The sequence below is a fragment of the Colius striatus genome, chromosome 6 (genome assembly GCF_028858725.1).
Source record: "Colius striatus isolate bColStr4 chromosome 6, bColStr4.1.hap1, whole genome shotgun sequence".
NCBI classification, from domain to species: Eukaryota; Metazoa; Chordata; class Aves; order Coliiformes; family Coliidae; genus Colius; species Colius striatus.
Window position 1 is genome coordinate 38,814,025 of NC_084764.1, and position 17,686 is coordinate 38,831,710.

General features: G+C 39.9%; 1 protein-coding gene across 2 annotated transcripts in view; it reads left to right on the forward strand.

Moving 5' to 3' along the window:
* The window catches only part of HIF1A (hypoxia inducible factor 1 subunit alpha), a 35,894-nt gene extending 19,885 nt beyond the window's left edge, over positions 1-16,009 (forward strand). The window contains exons 5-15 of one of the 2 annotated variants that reach the window (XM_061997837.1): positions 38-150; positions 1,227-1,429; positions 3,766-3,872; positions 4,062-4,209; positions 5,073-5,293; positions 5,475-5,755; positions 6,286-6,408; positions 6,628-7,022; positions 7,864-7,972; positions 10,775-10,901; positions 11,055-16,009. In XM_061997837.1, the coding sequence (XP_061853821.1) occupies positions 38-150; positions 1,227-1,429; positions 3,766-3,872; positions 4,062-4,209; positions 5,073-5,293; positions 5,475-5,755; positions 6,286-6,408; positions 6,628-7,022; positions 7,864-7,972; positions 10,775-10,901; positions 11,055-11,206 (1,979 nt within the window). In that variant the 3' untranslated portion in view covers positions 11,207-16,009. The remainder of the gene's footprint in view (positions 1-37; positions 151-1,226; positions 1,430-3,765; positions 3,873-4,061; positions 4,210-5,072; positions 5,294-5,474; positions 5,756-6,285; positions 6,409-6,627; positions 7,023-7,863; positions 7,973-10,774; positions 10,902-11,054) is intronic. The other variant, XR_009818892.1, reaches the window with a different exon arrangement.
* Positions 16,010-17,686: the final 1,677 nt, after the last annotated feature.

A 17,686-nucleotide genomic window follows, 5' to 3' on the forward strand; every position in this document is an offset into this window, starting at 1 on the left:
AGAGCTTAAGCATTGGTCTCCTATTTGCTTTTTCTAGGTCCTGTGAAAAAGGGCAAAGAGCAAAACACGGAGCGCAGCTTTTTTCTCAGAATGAAGTGTACGCTGACCAGCAGGGGAAGAACAGTGAACATAAAGTCTGCTACATGGAAGGTAACTAATGCAAAGGAATACGTATGTAGCTTGGCTGCTTCCTCTTCAGATGTCATAACACCGTGTTTCAACATTTTTACTTCACATAACAAGCTTGAATTTCACTAAGTACTTAGCTAATGGAATGATTGTGCTGCAGTGTGCTGAATTTTAATGGTGAATATGTCAAGAGGTAACTGAAACAATGTTTTAAAATGAGTTTTTCAAAACTCTTTTAATGAAGTCTTCATTTTAAATTAGAGGTCATTTACTTGAAATACTAATTACTAAACATATTTGCATACAACCTTCTCTGAGGGGGAAAAAGAAATACTTGACGCCACTTATGCCCATTCCTGACTTCTTTTGATTTGATGCTGGAAATGTGACAGTTGAGGTCTTGCTGAAGGACTTCAATACCATTCTTTCTGAAGCTGCTGGCTATCCCATTTGTAACAGTTGGAACAAAAAGAGCCCAGCTTGAAAACTTTCTGCAGTGGATGCATTTTCTCCTCTGGACAAAATGTGACCTTTCACTGTATGGAGTGGTATAATGGCTCACAGTTTTCTTTTATAACTTGAATTCAGTTACTCTGGATCAAACAACTCCTTTCTTCTTTGCTGTTATTTGTAAACTATTTCTACCTCAGAATGGTTAAAAAAAACCCACAAAATGCAAAACTTCTTGTCTTCAAGAACGTTTGATCTCTGACATCACTTCTGCAGAGGATCTAAAATGGAGGTCGCTACTATAAACATCAATTTAGGATTTAAATAGTAAGTTACCTTTTGCTGAGGCAGTTGATTATCAATGTTGGCATTAGTATAAGTTTATAAGGACAGCTCACAGAACTGCAGAAGTGTCTGGCATGACTTCAGCCAGTTCCCAGGGAAAGAGTTGGCAGCCTGAGTGGCACGAGGAGAACTGCTGCTCTCCTTCAGCCAGCCACCTGAAAGCGCCGCTGCCTTTCTTGTTGGTGTCACAGCGAGGGTTGGGGAGGGGAAAGACTTTGCTCTGGGTGTGTTAGTGGAAATACAATTGTGTTGTCTGACAGATGAGCAACCTGCTCCTCTTTTAATATGCAACTTTCCCACAGGTACTTCACTGCACTGGACACATCCGTGTCTATGACACGTGTGGTAATCAAAATCACTGTGGCTACAAAAAGCCTCCCATGACATGTCTGGTGTTGATCTGTGAACCTATTCCTCATCCATCAAACATCGAGGTCCCCCTGGACAGTAAAACGTTCCTCAGTCGTCACAGTCTTGATATGAAATTTTCCTATTGTGATGAAAGGTAATACATATTTTGTGCTTCAAGAAAGAATTCATTAGAAGGATTTGTGGGGTTGGTACATGTTGGTTCATGTTGGCCTTGTACATTTAGGTAGTCTTGCTCATTAACTTGATTCATCTGGGCAGTGGATTCATGGGTGGGATACTTGGGCTTTTACTAACTGATCAGGGTGCCTCATTTAAAAGACAGATTTTTAAATCGAAGGAAGGTTTAGGGTTATTACTTTGGAATAAATCTTTTGCCTGCAGTTAACTGCCTGTTCAAACTAGTCTTTAATGTAGTGCCAGTGATTAAATTGAAATAAGTTTCCTCTCAGCACTGACAAAAGGGAAGGATTTTAGGTCTATCAAAGTACATTTTCATGACTGGAAAGAGTGTGCATATAACGCTTGTCAGATGCATTTTATTGCTACCACTTCCCTCCCCACCTTCCTTAGGTGATTAGTGCTTTCTCCAGCCTAAAACTCCCCTCTGTGATACATCTGCTGGTGGAAATGAGATTTTTTTTGTGTTCTGAGATGTTGAGATCTCAACTGGCTTAAGAGTTGGGCAGAGAGGAACCTCATGAGGTTCCACAAGAGTCCTGCACCTGGGGAGGAACAACCCCGTGCACCAGTACAGGCTGGAGGTCAAACTGCTGAAGAGCAGCTCTGCAGAGAGAGAACTGGGAGTCCTGATTGATAATAAGCTAAATATGAGCCCTCGTGGCCAAGAAGGCCAATGACATCCTAGGGGCATCAAGAAGAGTGTGGCCAGCAGGTCAAGGGAGGTTCTTCTCCCCCTCTACTCTGCCCTGGTGAGGCCTCATCTGGAGTCCTGTGTCCAGTTCTGGGTTCCCCAGCTCAAGAAGGACAGGGAACTGCTGGAGAGAGGCCAGTGCAGGGCCAGCAAGATGATCAGGGGACTGGAGCGTCTTCCTTATGAGGAAAGGTTGCGGGAACTGGGGCTGTTTAGTCTGGAGGAGACTGAGAGGGGACATGCATAGGTGTATGTCAAGAGGATGGGGCAAGACTTTTTTGTTGTCTCAAGTGACAGGACAAAAGCTGGAACACAAAAAGTTCACTTAAACATAAGGAAAAACTCCTTTTTTGTTGAGGTGAAGGAGCCCTGGCCCAGGCTGCCCAGGGAGGGTGTTGGAGGCTCATTTTCTGGAGGTTTCCAAACCCACCTGGACCTGTTCCTGAGTGACCTGATCTAGGTGGGACCTGCTCTAGCAGGGGGTTGGACTAGGTGATGTTTTGAAGTGCCTTCCAACCCCCACCATTCTGTGATTCTGTGGTAGAAATCATGGATGTAGTCAAATAAATACAACTGCTTTTACTATGTTCTGTAAACTTAGCTTGACAAATTTGAACAACAGAACTGAAGTCATTGGCCTGAGGTTTTTTGGGGGGTTTTCTTGTTTTGGTTTGGGTAATATTCATTACTGACTTTCCTTTTCTTTGTAACAAAAAAGAACTTCAGTTAGCTGCTGCAGGTAGATGTTAGTGTCACTACCTTTCTAGAGCTGATTGTGTCACATAAAAGGCACTTATTTGGCTGCATTGGTCCTATAGAAGGCGGCAAAATCGGTGCCTTCCCCTTGTTAGCATTGCCCTCTAGGGGCTGAAGAAAATACTGTTGTCTTTAGAAGCTGGAAGTGCTTTAGCGGGGAAAAGAAATCCAGTTCCTAATTTGTCGTAGTTATGGGTTTAAAACTGTTGAAGCATGTCTTTACTTCATTACATTTTCCCTTTTGCATAAGCTCTATATGTTAGTCCAAAAATAGTTGGTCAACCTTTTAAGCAAAAATGTCTAGAAAGCAGGGATTTATTTGACCCTGTGCACAGGACGTGATTTATATGTATTCAGTGAATTAAAATCCTCTGCCTACTGACATATCATAGAATGGTAGGGGTTGGAAGGGACCTTTAGATATCTAGTCCAACCCCCCTGCAGAAGCAGGTTCACCTAGATCAGTTCGCATAGGAACATGTCCAGGTGGGTCTTGAAGACCTCCAAGGAAGGAGACTCCACAGCCCCTCTGGGCAGCCTGTGCCAGGGCTCCCTCACTCTCATGGTGAAATAGTTTTTCCTTATGTTTAAGTGGAACTTTTTGTGTTCCAGCTTCATCCCATTACCCCTTGTCCTGTTGCTAGCTACTGTAGAAAAAAGGGATGTTTCTCTTTTAAAGAAGCATAAAAAGGAGCAATTAGTATCAAAATGGAAACCAACATTGCTGCTAATGTGTATGAAGTGACTCGGGATTTCTCTGGATGTGTAAGCATCCAGATGCTCTAGTGTTTGCACTATTCCATGTCTGCTTTTACTTAATTTTTTTCCCCTTTGTTTTAAAGAATTACAGAGTTGATGGGCTATGCGCCAGAGGAACTCCTGGGACGCTCAATCTACGAGTACTATCACGCCCTGGATTCTGACCATCTGACCAAAACACACCATGACAGTAAGTGGAAAGATGCATTTAAAGCCCTCCAACTACAAGAGATAAGGGAAGAGTACTGCTGTGGGGGCAAGCCACAGCAGAACGAGGGCTCTAATTTAATTGCAGATATGAATCTGCAGCGAATACTTATCTTAAAGGGGTTTGTGTTTTTCTGCCTGTAATTAAAGCTGGTGTCCTTCCTGCTTTTAGTGTTCACAAAAGGGCAGGTGACAACAGGACAGTACAGAATGCTTGCTAAACAAGGTGGCTATGTCTGGGTCGAAACTCAAGCAACTGTTATATACAACACTAAGAATTCTCAGCCCCAGTGCATAGTGTGTGTCAACTACGTGTTGAGGTGAGTGAGTGGACATTGCTCTTCTTTGTTATGGAAGACAAAATCAGATTCTGATAGCACTACAGTTTTTTTCACCTTGCTGAGAATGTCATCCCTTGTTGAATATGTTATGGTTTGAGCATTTCCTACCCATGAAATTTTGCTTAGAATACTGCCAGTCCTAGGACTTGCACTGGAAGACAAACCACATTTTTGATCCAGTGGTATCAGTAGGAAGATCTCTGCAGGCAAATAAGTGTAGGGTCAGCCCTTCCTGTCTGATCACATTTTGTGTGCATTCTAGACAACTCTCTAACCTTTGTCTGTAGTAGCTAATTTCACTAATAACTTTTACTCATGGAGTCAGAGCAGCTGATGGTATCTGTCTCAATCCCGTTTATCTCTTATTATTTCTGCCTTAGAATTCCTGTTTCAATTAAAGCTTCAGCTGAAGGCAGACATTCTGACTGTTTTTCTGCAATTGTATGAGTCTTAAATTAGTTTTTCACAACTTCAATCAATATACCAGTATCAATCTAGTAGCATGTTGCACATTAATTTAAAACAAAGTGATTTAGGAAATATCTAACCTTTTCCTGTTTTTTCTTATTTTCTCAATGCTTTTAGAAAGGCATGTTTGGGGGTTTTTTACTTTTCTTGATGGCACCACAATTAGAGCTTGCTTTGTTTATTACATTTAAGGAAAAAATGAGTAAGAAGAAAAGAATTCTTAAAGTTTCTATCCTGGTAATTTTGTGGTGTGTTTGTTTTTTTTGGAGGGGGTTTTGGTTTTTGTTTGTTTTCAGCTTACAAAACTGAATTAAACCTGAATTTGTTCCTTTTAGCTGTTTGTTAACAGTCACCTTCCTCTCTCTGTCTGACAGTGGTATTGTTCAGAAGGACTTAATTTTTTCCCTCGGACAAACTGAGTGTATGTTGAAACCAGTGGAGTCTCCTGATATGAAAATGACCAAAATATTCAGCAAAGATGACCTGGATGATACCAGCAGCCTATTTGAGAAACTTAAACAGGAACCAGATGCTTTAACTGTGCTGGCCCCAGCTGCTGGAGACACAATTATCTCTCTAGATTTCAGCAGTAATGGTGGGTTTGCCTTTAAATTGGAGAGCATGATAATTAGTATAGTATATTACAGTGAATTTTGAAAAATAACTTCCCAGTACCACTTGCCTTGTGGTATTTCAGCCTCTGTATAAATGTATTGAGGTCCGTAGACACTCACAGTATTGTTACATAGGTTGATGGTTTCTTTTAATTTTTGTAGAGTCTGATGAACAACAATGTGATGAAGTTCCTTTGTATAATGATGTAATGCTCCCCTCATCCAGTGAGAAATTGCAGAATATAACTATGGCAATGTCGCCACTACCTGCCTCTGAAACTACAAAGCCACTCCGTAGCAATGCTGATCCTGCACTCAATAGAGAAGTTGTGTCAAAGCTGGAGCCAAACACAGAGCCACTTGAACTTTCTTTTACCATGCCTCAGGTGCAGGAGCAACCAACCAGCCCTTCTGATGCAAGTACCAGCCAAAGTTCACCTGAGGTTAGTTACGTAATCTGGATACACTGACATTAAAATGTATGTGCTGTGCTGGGACTCATGGAGCCAATTTGGTGAAGGATGCAGCCCAGGTAGAGTGGAAAATTACTTCTCTGTGGTGACTTCAGCTCATGCTGTGATCTGAGGGAAAAGAGAAATTTTCATACTGAGAATTCTCTTTTCATTAAAGTGAGTCTTACAAACGCATGCAGTACCACTTGATAGAAACAAGAAGAGCTTGAAATTGGTCTTTCTAGAAAAGAAATGGGTCAGAGAACTACTCTGAACAGCAAATTAGTTGTGATGAATTACCGTGGAGGTGACTTCCAGGTTCCATCTAAGCGTATGGTTCCCCAGTGGGGTAAATTTGAATGCATACTGATACATAAACGTGTTCTCTTTTCCCATTTCAAGTTTGTGCAACTAAAGCTTGGAATGAGCTTTTACATTAGAACGGTTTTTTGTTTTCACAAAACCTGTAGATGCAACACAAAATGATGTAATGACACACACTTAAAACTGTGTTTTCACAGCCCAATAGTCCCAACGACTACTGCTTTGATGTGGACAATGATATGGCTAATGAGTTCAAACTGGAATTAGTGGAGAAACTCTTTGCAATAGATACAGAAGCAAAAAATCCATTCTCTACTCAGGTAATGTGCATTTCAGTTAAAATCCTGTATCATCTTAAGTATTCTCAATGTGCTCCTCTTAGAATGTCTTCAGGAACCTTCTTCTTTTATGTAATGGTATTAAAATAAGGTTTAAAAAACCTTTCAAGATTTGGTAAAAGGAAGAACCTTAATGAAGTCATCATTAAGATGAAGTGTCATAGCTGAGATATTCTTATGTAGCCTCTCATCTTTTTCCAGGAAACTGATTTAGATTTGGAGATGTTGGCTCCTTACATCCCGATGGATGATGACTTCCAGCTGCGATCCTTCGATCAGCTCTCCCCGCTGGAAAGCAGTTCTTCTGGCTCGCAAAACGCAGCCACCATCACCATCTTTCAACAGCCTCAGACACCGCCAAGTACTGCTGAGGAAATAAAACCAGCGACGGAACGCGTGGATGACGTGAAGATGCTGATTGTTCCTTCATCTCCTGTCCACATCATCAATGAAACGAGTAGTGCCCCAGCATCACCTTACAGTGGGAACAGGAGTCGAACTGCATCTCCAGTCAGAGCAGGGAAAGGAACGTTGGATCAGACAGAAAAATCTTGCCCAGGAGTGCCCAGTTTGCTAACAGTCACTCTCAACAAAAGGTATTTTGAAATAAGTGAAACTTAAGCCTTAGTATCTGCTCAGGAAATTAGATATAATGCACTTACAAATACTGCCAACTGTCGTATGTTGCCTTTGGCATTCAAATTCTAACTAGGAACTGATACATTGAAACTCGGACATATCAAATAAGTTTGTTTTTTTTTTCATAATGAGCTTCCCTACAGTTAATTTTGCAGTAGCTGTTACATAAGCATGTCATAGGCAGCTACTGGATGCAAACTGCATTCATCATTTTGTTCTGCTCTCATATCTGACATGCAGCCTTTTTAAAAGAATGCAGTAGGCAGTTTACAAGCAGTTACACTCACACAGTATTTCTGGTGCTTTTCTTGTCCACTTGTGAGGTAAGAGGTGACCACAGTCTGTGTGCTGAATTTATTGCTTTTAAAGAGAGACCATTTATAATGATGGACTGTGGCTTATGTAGCAGATATTTTATCATGGTAGAAAACTCCACAAAGTCAAATAGCACACTGTTGATACATAGAAGATTTTTCTGTACATAGAAATAATCAGAATAGACTTTTCCTCACCCTTCCCTCCCTTCTTTCTGTTGAAAGTGAATTGCTGAACTTTTATGCTTTTTTTTCTGCAAAGACTTTAAATTTTTTGTTATAACTCATTCTGAGCTTCACAGCAAGATTAAAAGCTAACATTTGCTCTGCTCGTAGACAATGACTGTTGAAATGAGTTGATTATGAACAAACAGTAGTAGAGTTCATAAAATCAGTTCTGTGATATTGTGTGTAAGTGTCCACAGAAGAAGAATGGCTTGAGGATAGTAGAAACGTCTTAACAGCCTGAATCAATTTTTCTTAGATCTACTGCAATGGATGAAGAACTAAATCCAAAGATGCTAGCTTTGCATAATGCTCAGAGAAAACGAAAAATGGAACATGATGGTTCACTTTTTCAGGCAGTTGGAATTGTGAGTTTTGTTTTACCATTTTAAAATATTCACTTTTAACCTTGCAATTTCTGAAATGAGACGTCAGTGCAGACTCCTGAGTTTAGCTGTTTGTGTGCAGTGGAATCTTGGGATCAGGGATAATTGTTCGATAGTGACATTCCCACATATGTGCAGATACTCCAGTTTTAGTTCTCTTTTTCTGTCAGCTGCTTCAAAAGTGCCCTCTATACTCAAGCACTTTTCTTGAGATAGGTGAAATACACTGTCTTGTGAACATACCTATTCTTCAGTAGAATATGCACAAACATAAGACATCACATTTAAATGTGTAATTGCTGTATCTATTTCACTTTTGAGTTCAAAACTCAATGTTCATAGTTGATTTTCAGTACTGGAGACAGTGTTCTTATGTTTCTTTCTAAGTTTCTGTTTTTCCATCGAGTCTGAGATTCCTTTACTTGATCTGATAACATGACCATCTGAACTGTAAAGGAATGGTGTAACCTAACAAACGTGTAACAAATTACTCCCCCTTTCATTCTGTGCCCACTCTCTCTAGTACTAGTGTGTGCAGTTGTGAGTAGCTCATCATCATCTGTCCTTAGCAATTCGAAGGAAACTTTTTCTGTGTCCTTAGATTTGTGTCACTTAATTTGGGCTTGATGTTTTCCAGCTTGTTATTTTCTGAAAGGTGTTTTATCTCCACAGTCTTAATCTCTTACTGTCAGTTTGTAGTATCTTGCAAACTTGAGCTTTGCCCTTACGTACTGTTACTTCTCCTCTTACCTTCATTGCAAATTCCCACTTCTCAAGTTTTGCACAGTTAATTCATAGTTCCTCTACTGCGAATGTAGCTTTTGAGATGCCTTGTTTCTCTAGCAGTGCATCTCCTAGGTGTTGTCACCCCTTGTGTCTTACAGTGCAGGGTTATTTCTCTTCTGAACGGTAAACTATGCCTGTATGAGCATTCTGGTTTGGGCACGAGACAAATCACTCTGTGCTGTCTTTAGCATTGTTTTCCTCTAGAAGAGCTGAGAGAGCTTTCATATGTCCATTTTTTTTTCTATGAGGCAAGCAGACTTTAATTAAAAAAAACAAATCATACTTATGCCATTGTTCTCATTTGCTGAATTCCATGCATGCTGTTCTGTTGCTTCCAGTGGCCCTGCAAGAATTCACAGCTCAAGAAAATTCACTGCCTTCCATTGCCATTTCCTCAGGCTTTGGCACTACAGCTGTCTTACACAGTTGCTGATAAAATATTCCAAATAGCACTGTGTGTCATTAAACACACAGAACACAAGCATTTCTGTCTCAACTGCTCTAACAGTGTTCAGGTTTCTATGCTTACTGCTTTTTTTAATGCTTATGGATTCAAACTTCATCCTTTGCTATAAACCTCTGTCTTTTTTCTATATCTGACAAAAGTGTAATAAATATATTAATGGCTTCCTGCCAGTCAAAAGCTGAACTTTCAATGTAGCTGGGCCTTACTGACATTTTTACAAGCAAGTGCTTTTGTTGTTTGGCTTCTTTCTCCATGATGGGTTTCTGAGAGGATGAACTAGGTCTTACACATGCACAGAAAAGAAGAAACTGGGTTAAATCCAGGATTATGATACATGGTATTTGGGAATTGTTCAAAGTCTTGCTACAACTCCTTAGCTGTAAGGAAGTGGAACTTATTTGCAAAGAGTGAAAATAAATAAATGAAGACCAAAGTAAATTACTGCGTTAGTTTTCTAGAAAGCAGGCGAACTGGACAAAGGCAGGCTGTGTTACAGAGAGATCGTGAAATAATCATCCAAATCACTACACTGAAAAATAAGATACATGTGTCTTAACATGAAGGGCTGTACTGCAGTCACAGCAAAGTACCCCAAAACAAAACAACAAACCAGTAACAAAGTAGGTGAGTGACGTTACTAGGAAATGCAGCTTCTATGTCTCAACTCTTTCACTTCTATTATACCACTGTCCTTTTGATTTGTATGGATGTTTTGTAACCAGAAAACACATGTTCTTTACTGTTTAAAGTGTCCAGGATAAGAGCAGCCTTCTGAAACACCTTTCTTCTTTTTGCAGCAGTCAATACTACTAACAAAACAAAACTTTGCAGCTTCAACTACTTTTGCTAGACGCTTGACACTAAGGTGGCTTTTTTCCCTTCCGTCCCATCTGTTTCAGTGGCAGCTTCTTCTTACTTATCCTAATTATATGGAGTCCTTAAAAGCTTTCTAATCTCCATATCTTCTGCATTGCTGTCAAAACAATATGCTAAGGAGCCGTATCTGCAATAGAATAGCTTAGGACTGCATTCCCCACAAGCCTTAGGTCAGATGGGTTGGTGGCATGGAGTGCAAGCAGAATTTACATCTTAAATTTAGATAGAATCACCCTACCAAGGTTTCTGACTCTCCTGTCTACACTATTAATTCCAGTGCAGAAAACCATCAGAGGCTTCAGTGAAAACCTGATGCTTACTCACACAAGAGCGGTGATAATTAAATGGGTGTGTATGTGTACATGTACATGCTAATCTTGAGCATGGTAACTGATGATAACCAGGATTTAGTAATTGTTTTCTATAAAGGAAGTCAGTCCTTGAAATCTGATTCAGTTTCCTTTTAAATAATTTTCAAGGCCAGTGCACTTGGAAATATATTTCTCCCCAAGTTCTGAATGAAGTCAGCTTTCAGTTGTAACAATGCCTACGTGAGTAATTAGTGCCAGGAACTGCTAGTTTAGAAGAGGGCTGTGGAGGGCTAGAAAGATACAGTATTCAGTAAAGAAGATTGGTTTTTCTTTCTCTCTTTCTAGGGCTCTTTATTCCAGCAGACAGGTGACGGTGGAGGAAATGCATCACTTGCTTGGAAACGTGTAAAGGGATGCAAAACAAACGGCCGCAGTGGAGTGGAGCAGAAGACAATCATTCTACTATCAACTGGTTAGTACCTTCTTTTAATAGGGAGAGGGGGGCTGTGTGAAAGAGAACCAAGTGCCAAAACCACACCTAAACTTACATCTTCTCAACAGTTCTGGAGGAAAGTTTAAGCGTGGTGAATAAAGTGCACTTTTTCTCCTTCCCCTCCCTCTTTAGACATAGCAAGTAAACTCCTAGGGCAGTCGATGGATGAAAGCGGCCTACCCCAACTCACGAGTTACGACTGCGAAGTAAACGCTCCCATACAAGGCAACAGAAACCTGCTACAGGGTGAAGAACTGCTCAGAGCTCTGGATCAAGTTAACTGAGCTTTCACAATACTTGTTCCTTTTTTGGACACTGGTGAATCATCACCTAAAGCAGTCTATTTATATTTTCTATATCTGATTTTAGAAGCCTGGCTACAGTACTGCACTAATTCAGTTAGTTCAGTTTTGATCCCCTTTCTACTTATTTTGACAGTCTTTTTAATATGTTCTTTATGTAACAATAACTCAAAACTATAGTGCATTTTTATAATTCTTTGGTACATACACTTTTAAGTCCATTACATTTAAAACACACTTGCAATAGCAGCTTTGAAATATGCACCTGATTTTAAAACAAAATATTTATTTTTTGGCTGGGGAGTTGGGTCACCAAAACTTACCATTAGTGATGTGTCAACACAGGAAAAAAACTGGCAACGCTTCCATCCTGCTCTTCAGAGGCAGTCTTGGAAGACTTGTGCTCTCTTACTCTTTTATGTTCAAACAAGTTTTTTATTTCAGTAGTTTTTTTGTAAGAAACAACGATGCTTTGCAGCGGTGCATTGTAGCCACAATCGCACAATATATTTTCTTAAGAAATACCAGCAGTTCCTCATGCAATATATCCTGCATTTATAAGAACTAGTTTTTAAGAAGAATCTCCCTTTTGTTTGCTTATGAAATCGTGTTTAAACCTGGATTATGTCATTATTTTAGTCACGTTGTAATATAAATTGTTCCTAAATGCTGTCTTTAAACGCTTTTGACTTCAGTGAGTGTGGTTAGTCAAAGGAAAGGCTTCACCTGGAAAGGGCTAGCAGCATTTTATTTGGATATGTTCTCAATTTAGAGAGAGTTTGATGTTCTTAAAGTAGTCACTTTGCCAGCTTAAAAAATTCCCTGCCTGTAGTTGTTGAAGTTAATGCTAATATTGTGTATGATCTTAAATGTTCAGCTGACCCTGTGTGGTATAGGTGATATTTCAAGCTGATTTGTAAAACATCTTGCATCGGTAGCAGAGTTTTATCTAGTACATCATTGAGTTGCTCAGTATTTTGATGTTTTGGTTTTATGCACTTTGTTGCTATTAACATCCGTATGTTTTCATGTAGATTTCAATAACTTGAATATACTTAGAAGCCTTTTTATTTAGAAATATATAGTTGTCACAAACATCTTATTTTTCCTATATGTACTGTACAAAACCTTCATTCACTCATTCTTTTTGCTCTTTGTGGTTGGATCTAACACTAACTGTATTGTTTTCTTACATCAATAAACTATATGTGGACCAGGCCCCCTTGAGGAGTGTGTTATCTGAGAGAAATGAGATAATTTATATTTTTGTTAGTGGTTATTGTTCATCCGTGTTCCCTTTTTAACTTAGAATTGATTGCAAATCACTGCTTCCTTATTTTTCATTGTAACATCTCCGTGTTAATTGAGCCTCTTCAGTACTGAAGTCTCCTAGACAGTGTTGTACTACCGCTCACCAAAGATGTTAACCTCTGAAAGCTGTTACCACACCAGTTAGCAAACTTGAAAGGGAGGAAGGAGGCAGCAGATTTGTGTTCCTTTAGAGTGGAGAGATCCTTACGAACGGCTTAAAGGCTTGTCTGTGGAAGCTTTATCAAGGTAAGGCTGGAAAGCAGGAAAAATAACAGTTCAGAGTGATCAATTAAAGGTGGATTTTTTTTTTTTAAGTCACAGATCTGCATGATCAAAACAGTAGCCTGGTACTTGATGATACAGCTTGTTCTGCTTTCTTGTGCTGCTGGCTCTGGCTTTGGCTAGGTGACTTTTCTCTCTTTGCTGTCATGAAACACAGTGCAACTGGTAGGACTTTACAATGTGTATGTTTAGTCAAGACAGCCTGAGCATTCTCCAGGCTATTTTAAAAAACCTTATCTCAGTGTCAGAAATCAAATGTGGAGTGTCATAGGAACGATTTTCATTCACTTTTCGTTTCACTCTCAAGTCTTGGTTTTCAAAACCTTCCTCGGACATGTTCCTGTGTGACCTGATTGAGGGGAACCTGCTTTAGCAGGGGGTTGGACTAGTTCTCTAGAGGTCCCTTCTAATCCCCTTATCATTCTATGATTCTAATGGTATATAATCTGTTCTCTAAAGTTGCTATTAGTGTTTCATCAGAACAAGCTCTTTTCATACTGACACAACTGTATTAAACTAAGTGGAAACAATTAGCTACCAACTGAAAAGAGATCAGGCGCTAGTAGCAGAAGACAGTTGCATACTTGGTAGTTTTGAGAAGTTGCACGGAGAGGGGAAGGTGTGTACATGCACTGAGCTATAGTTGAAGCTTCCTGCAGAGAACATTTTGAATATATACAGCTGCTACTGAATATTACAGAGTTCTAATGCAGCCTTTAAGTGTAAAAAAAACTTACCACGTTCTCTGGTTGGAAGCAGTAGAGCTCCTGCCTGCCTGCTGTGTGAGGTCTCTGGGATGATATTCTTTCCATGGCATGTCTTTGTCAGCAGTTAATAGGTTTAATAGTGAAGTGGCTAAAGTCTTGGGTAAAGTGCCAGCTGTTAGGGGCTCTACAGGGATTGACAAGGTGCTTTTGTAAGGGAGTGAGGAGAGTCTTGCAGATGTGTGAAAGGTGTGGGTGCATTCTGCTTTTCTTGCTGCCCTGACAAGCTTTGAGCTGGCCTGGGGAGGTTATCCCTTTTCATGTCCCAAGGGGGACTCCATGCTGTCCTGCATGATGTTGTTCTCCTACTCCCTTGACCTTATTTTGGAGCAGCCTGACCTGTTTGGATCTCTCAGTTCTTCTTCTGTATACTTCAGTTTAAGAGGGCAGTAAAAATCTGTGTTAGAAAGGGGAGGAAAATGTGACCCACATGATTTATGGTTAGGAGCCTGCTGGAATCATCTCTGGCCTTAATGACAGCAGCTGTGTATTTAAATGAGACATGTTTCATGTAAGAATCTTCCCAACTCCCACATTTGTATTATACATAATAACAAGGCATAGCATTTTGTTTACCATCCTGGTAAAAGTGACTGAAACGAGCAATGAATGGAATGAACTGCAGTAGCTGTATTGGCTTAGTCTGGGGAAAAAAACACAACCAACCAACCAAACCCCATTAAACCTCCTTAAAACACTGAAGAAAGCCCTGAAAAGTAACAGTAACTGCTCTGGCCTTGTGTGAGCTTTGCTGAATGCAGAAGGCCAGTTGGCAAAATCTAGAAGTACACATTTTAGCTGCTTTGTGTCTTACCTTTTATTCTTAGACTCTAGGAATACACAGCCTGATTCTAAACCTACTTTGGAGAACAAGATTATAGGATACGTTACTTTCTAAATGCTTTCTTTGTGATTTTTGAGTAATTTCTTTGCCTTTGCTAACTTTTAAATTGTTGAGGCATGATGTTAAGAGCACTTTGTCCTTTGCTGGTAGTAAAGAAGAAACTGTAGGTAGATACAGTGATAGATTATGTGGAAATGATAAACTAGGGCGAATAACCAAGTTAGCTGCCAGCAGGTTCTCACGCCTACAGCAGTAGTCAGCCATGCCTTCGTGCCTAGCACAATTATTGTTCTTACAGAGGGATTCTAACTTGTTTTTATCAATAGCAGTGATAGTTTGGTTAAAAGGCAAAGAGGTTTTTAAACTAATATTTGATGACATCATTCATACCTTTACCTGAAGGCAATTATAATTAAACACATCTGTGGCTCAGAAGTCACTGAAATCTTTCCAGTAACTGAGTCTCAGCTATAGTAAATTGTAGTAAAAACTAAGTAAATTAAGTCCAACATACACCTTCCTACCAGGTAGTAAGAGGGGCTTGGACTGTGGTGATCTTTGAAAACCTTTGAGTGCAGCAGAAACAATTTAAGTTTCCTTTCTTGTGTGTCTGTGCACACATTAACTCTCCCCGAGTCATTTCTGAACTAAAGAATTGCAGATTACGGCCAGAAAGAACAATTAAAACTTTGCACATAGCACTGTTGACCATGTAAAGACTTCAAAAGCTTATTTTGGATGAATTGATCAGCTCTGCTTCCAATGGAATACAACAGTAGGATCAAAACCAGGTGATGATTGCAGGATAAACTACTGCCCAGTTAATAGCAATTTTACAATATTTAAAAAGTTGTTTCACTAAACAGCTAAACTGTGGCGGCTAAAGACACAAAGGGGGGCTGTTGGCAAGGCTTTCTCTGTTACACTGCTGCACCAACCCTTGCCTTTTGATGACCAAACAGTGCTGGGGAGGTGTGAGTACCTGAACACTGCCAGCCCAGCTGGGTCTACCCCTGCTCCTGACCCTCTGATCAGCTCTGCCAAACAGATCACCCATTTCCATCATGGGGCACTGCACTTAGGCATGTTATTCCAACTGTAATTGTCCAGCATGAAAAGAAACATGTCAGAGGCCAGGAGTGCTTTGTAGGAAGACTGTTGTTGTAGGAAGTCATGAGAGCTGGCTATCCAGCTTTCATTACAAATACTCTTAGCAGTTAGGCACTTGCCTCTCTAGAAAGCTCCATGCTGGAGAACTGCCATATGTTTTTTTTTATTGATCTGTATTTTAGAACTGTGTTGCCATTTTCCTTCTGCTTCCTTATTTACCTTGAGCAAGGCTTGCCAAGTTACCAAAAAGTTCAAGAGTTTGCTACTGGATTTATACAGTATGGTAGATTTTGTGAATAATAGCAGTATTCTCTCATGCAGAAGTGGTATATTTTAATGGAATTCTCTTTTGGAACCAAGTACAACGTATTGCAATTGATATTTCTCTTGAAACATTTTGACATACTTGTGACTGTATTTCTTTTTGATTGTGTAACAGTATAAAATTCAATAAAAGAGAGGGTTTGTTTCTAATTTGTGACATCTGTGATTTTTCTATTATCCCTGTTTTAAAAGACTGAGATTGCAAAAACAGTTTTTAAAGTGAACTGAAATCTATGCAGTGTAACTAAAACTCCGTGCATGTTATGAGGTCTGACTTACCTCCTACTGAAGTCTCAAACTTTGCCACTAAGTGTACACATGGTCTGTGTTCCAAGAGCATTTTTAAGTGCTGCCTTGCCCTTACAACTGAACCCTGATCCCCTCGGACACTGTGCTTACCCCACCTGAATAAAGTACTACATGCATAAACAGAACAGGTTCAATATACAGTTTAACAAGTTGGGTATTAGGAACAGGGTCGATTTTTCCTGTGGGAAGTTGAAGAGAGCAACAGCTAGAGGGACAGGGAACATTTATGAAACCTCTTTGAGTAACAGTATCAAGAATGGCCTGAGCAATAAACCAGAAGCTACTCTGAATCCAAGATGAGGGCTCCAGGTGATTTCCGTTGTTCTCAGCACATGCAAATCACTTGACAAGAACTTGTGACACTTGCAGCCTTGTTAAATCAATCCCACTTCCTATTGCGCAGATGAAAAATCTTTTGCAATGTTTTTTTGCTTGGAATGCACTATTTCATCAAATACCAACCTATTTTCATGAAAATCTCTTAAAACTATTTATTTGCATGTTCTCAATTTGAAAATTAGCTCTGATACAGTCGTACAAGGTATTTAAGAAGAAAAAGCTGTGCCATCTGTGAGGGGAAAACCCCCTTGTTAGTTACATCTGTGCAGGTCAAAGGGCTTTTTAACGTGTAACTTATAAGCTAGGAATGAAAAGGGCAAACAGGACTCCATCCTTTTGTTTAGGAGTTAAATAATACCAGTAACCAGCACACCCTGCCATCAGCTAATTATTTTTAATCTGAAGGAGCGCTAGACAACAACAATTTATCAAGAAGAGTATTAATTAAGCCTAAAAATTGACACTATTTCATTGCATACACCACAGAAACATAATTCTATGAAGAAACCCTGTTGCTTTTTTACTCCCCTGCATTTTCACTCTTTACACAGCAGCAAAACTTTGTACAAGGGAACATAGATGAAACAGCCACGTACTCACATCATCTTACAGAGTGAAACTGGCATGATGTGCAGCCCCATCTGCCTTACAAAAGGAGTGAAACGGCATCTCTCAGAAATCACAAAACTCACTATATGCTTAAAATGCAAAGATCAGAAAACACACTCAAGCTCTGCAAATTAGGCACCGTTCCAGAGCCAAGCTCTTCTGCTTGTTTTATATTAGGGGATAGATAACTCTAACTCAGTAGGGCTTGGCTTTTCCTCTAAGTCATGAGAAACTAGCTCCATGATGTGCCAATTATTAACGTGCTTGTGCTTTGAATCCTTAAGTCCGCTGTAGGAAGAACACATTATAACTGTTTTCCCAACTGTGCTGGCATTCCGTTTCAAAATCAGCACTCTGTTGGAGACAGGGTCACAGACCGGATGAACAGGGTCACTGCCCTATGTCCCTAAACATGAATCCACATAGATGAAAACATCTTTTCAGAAGAAAAGCCAAAAAAAGAGCCAAACCCAAGGGGTGCAGCTCTCCCCTACACCTGCTAAAACCTGCCCAGTGTATAGGTGACAGCTCTGCTCCTGTTCCCACAGTTAATGGCACTGGCAAGCCGTG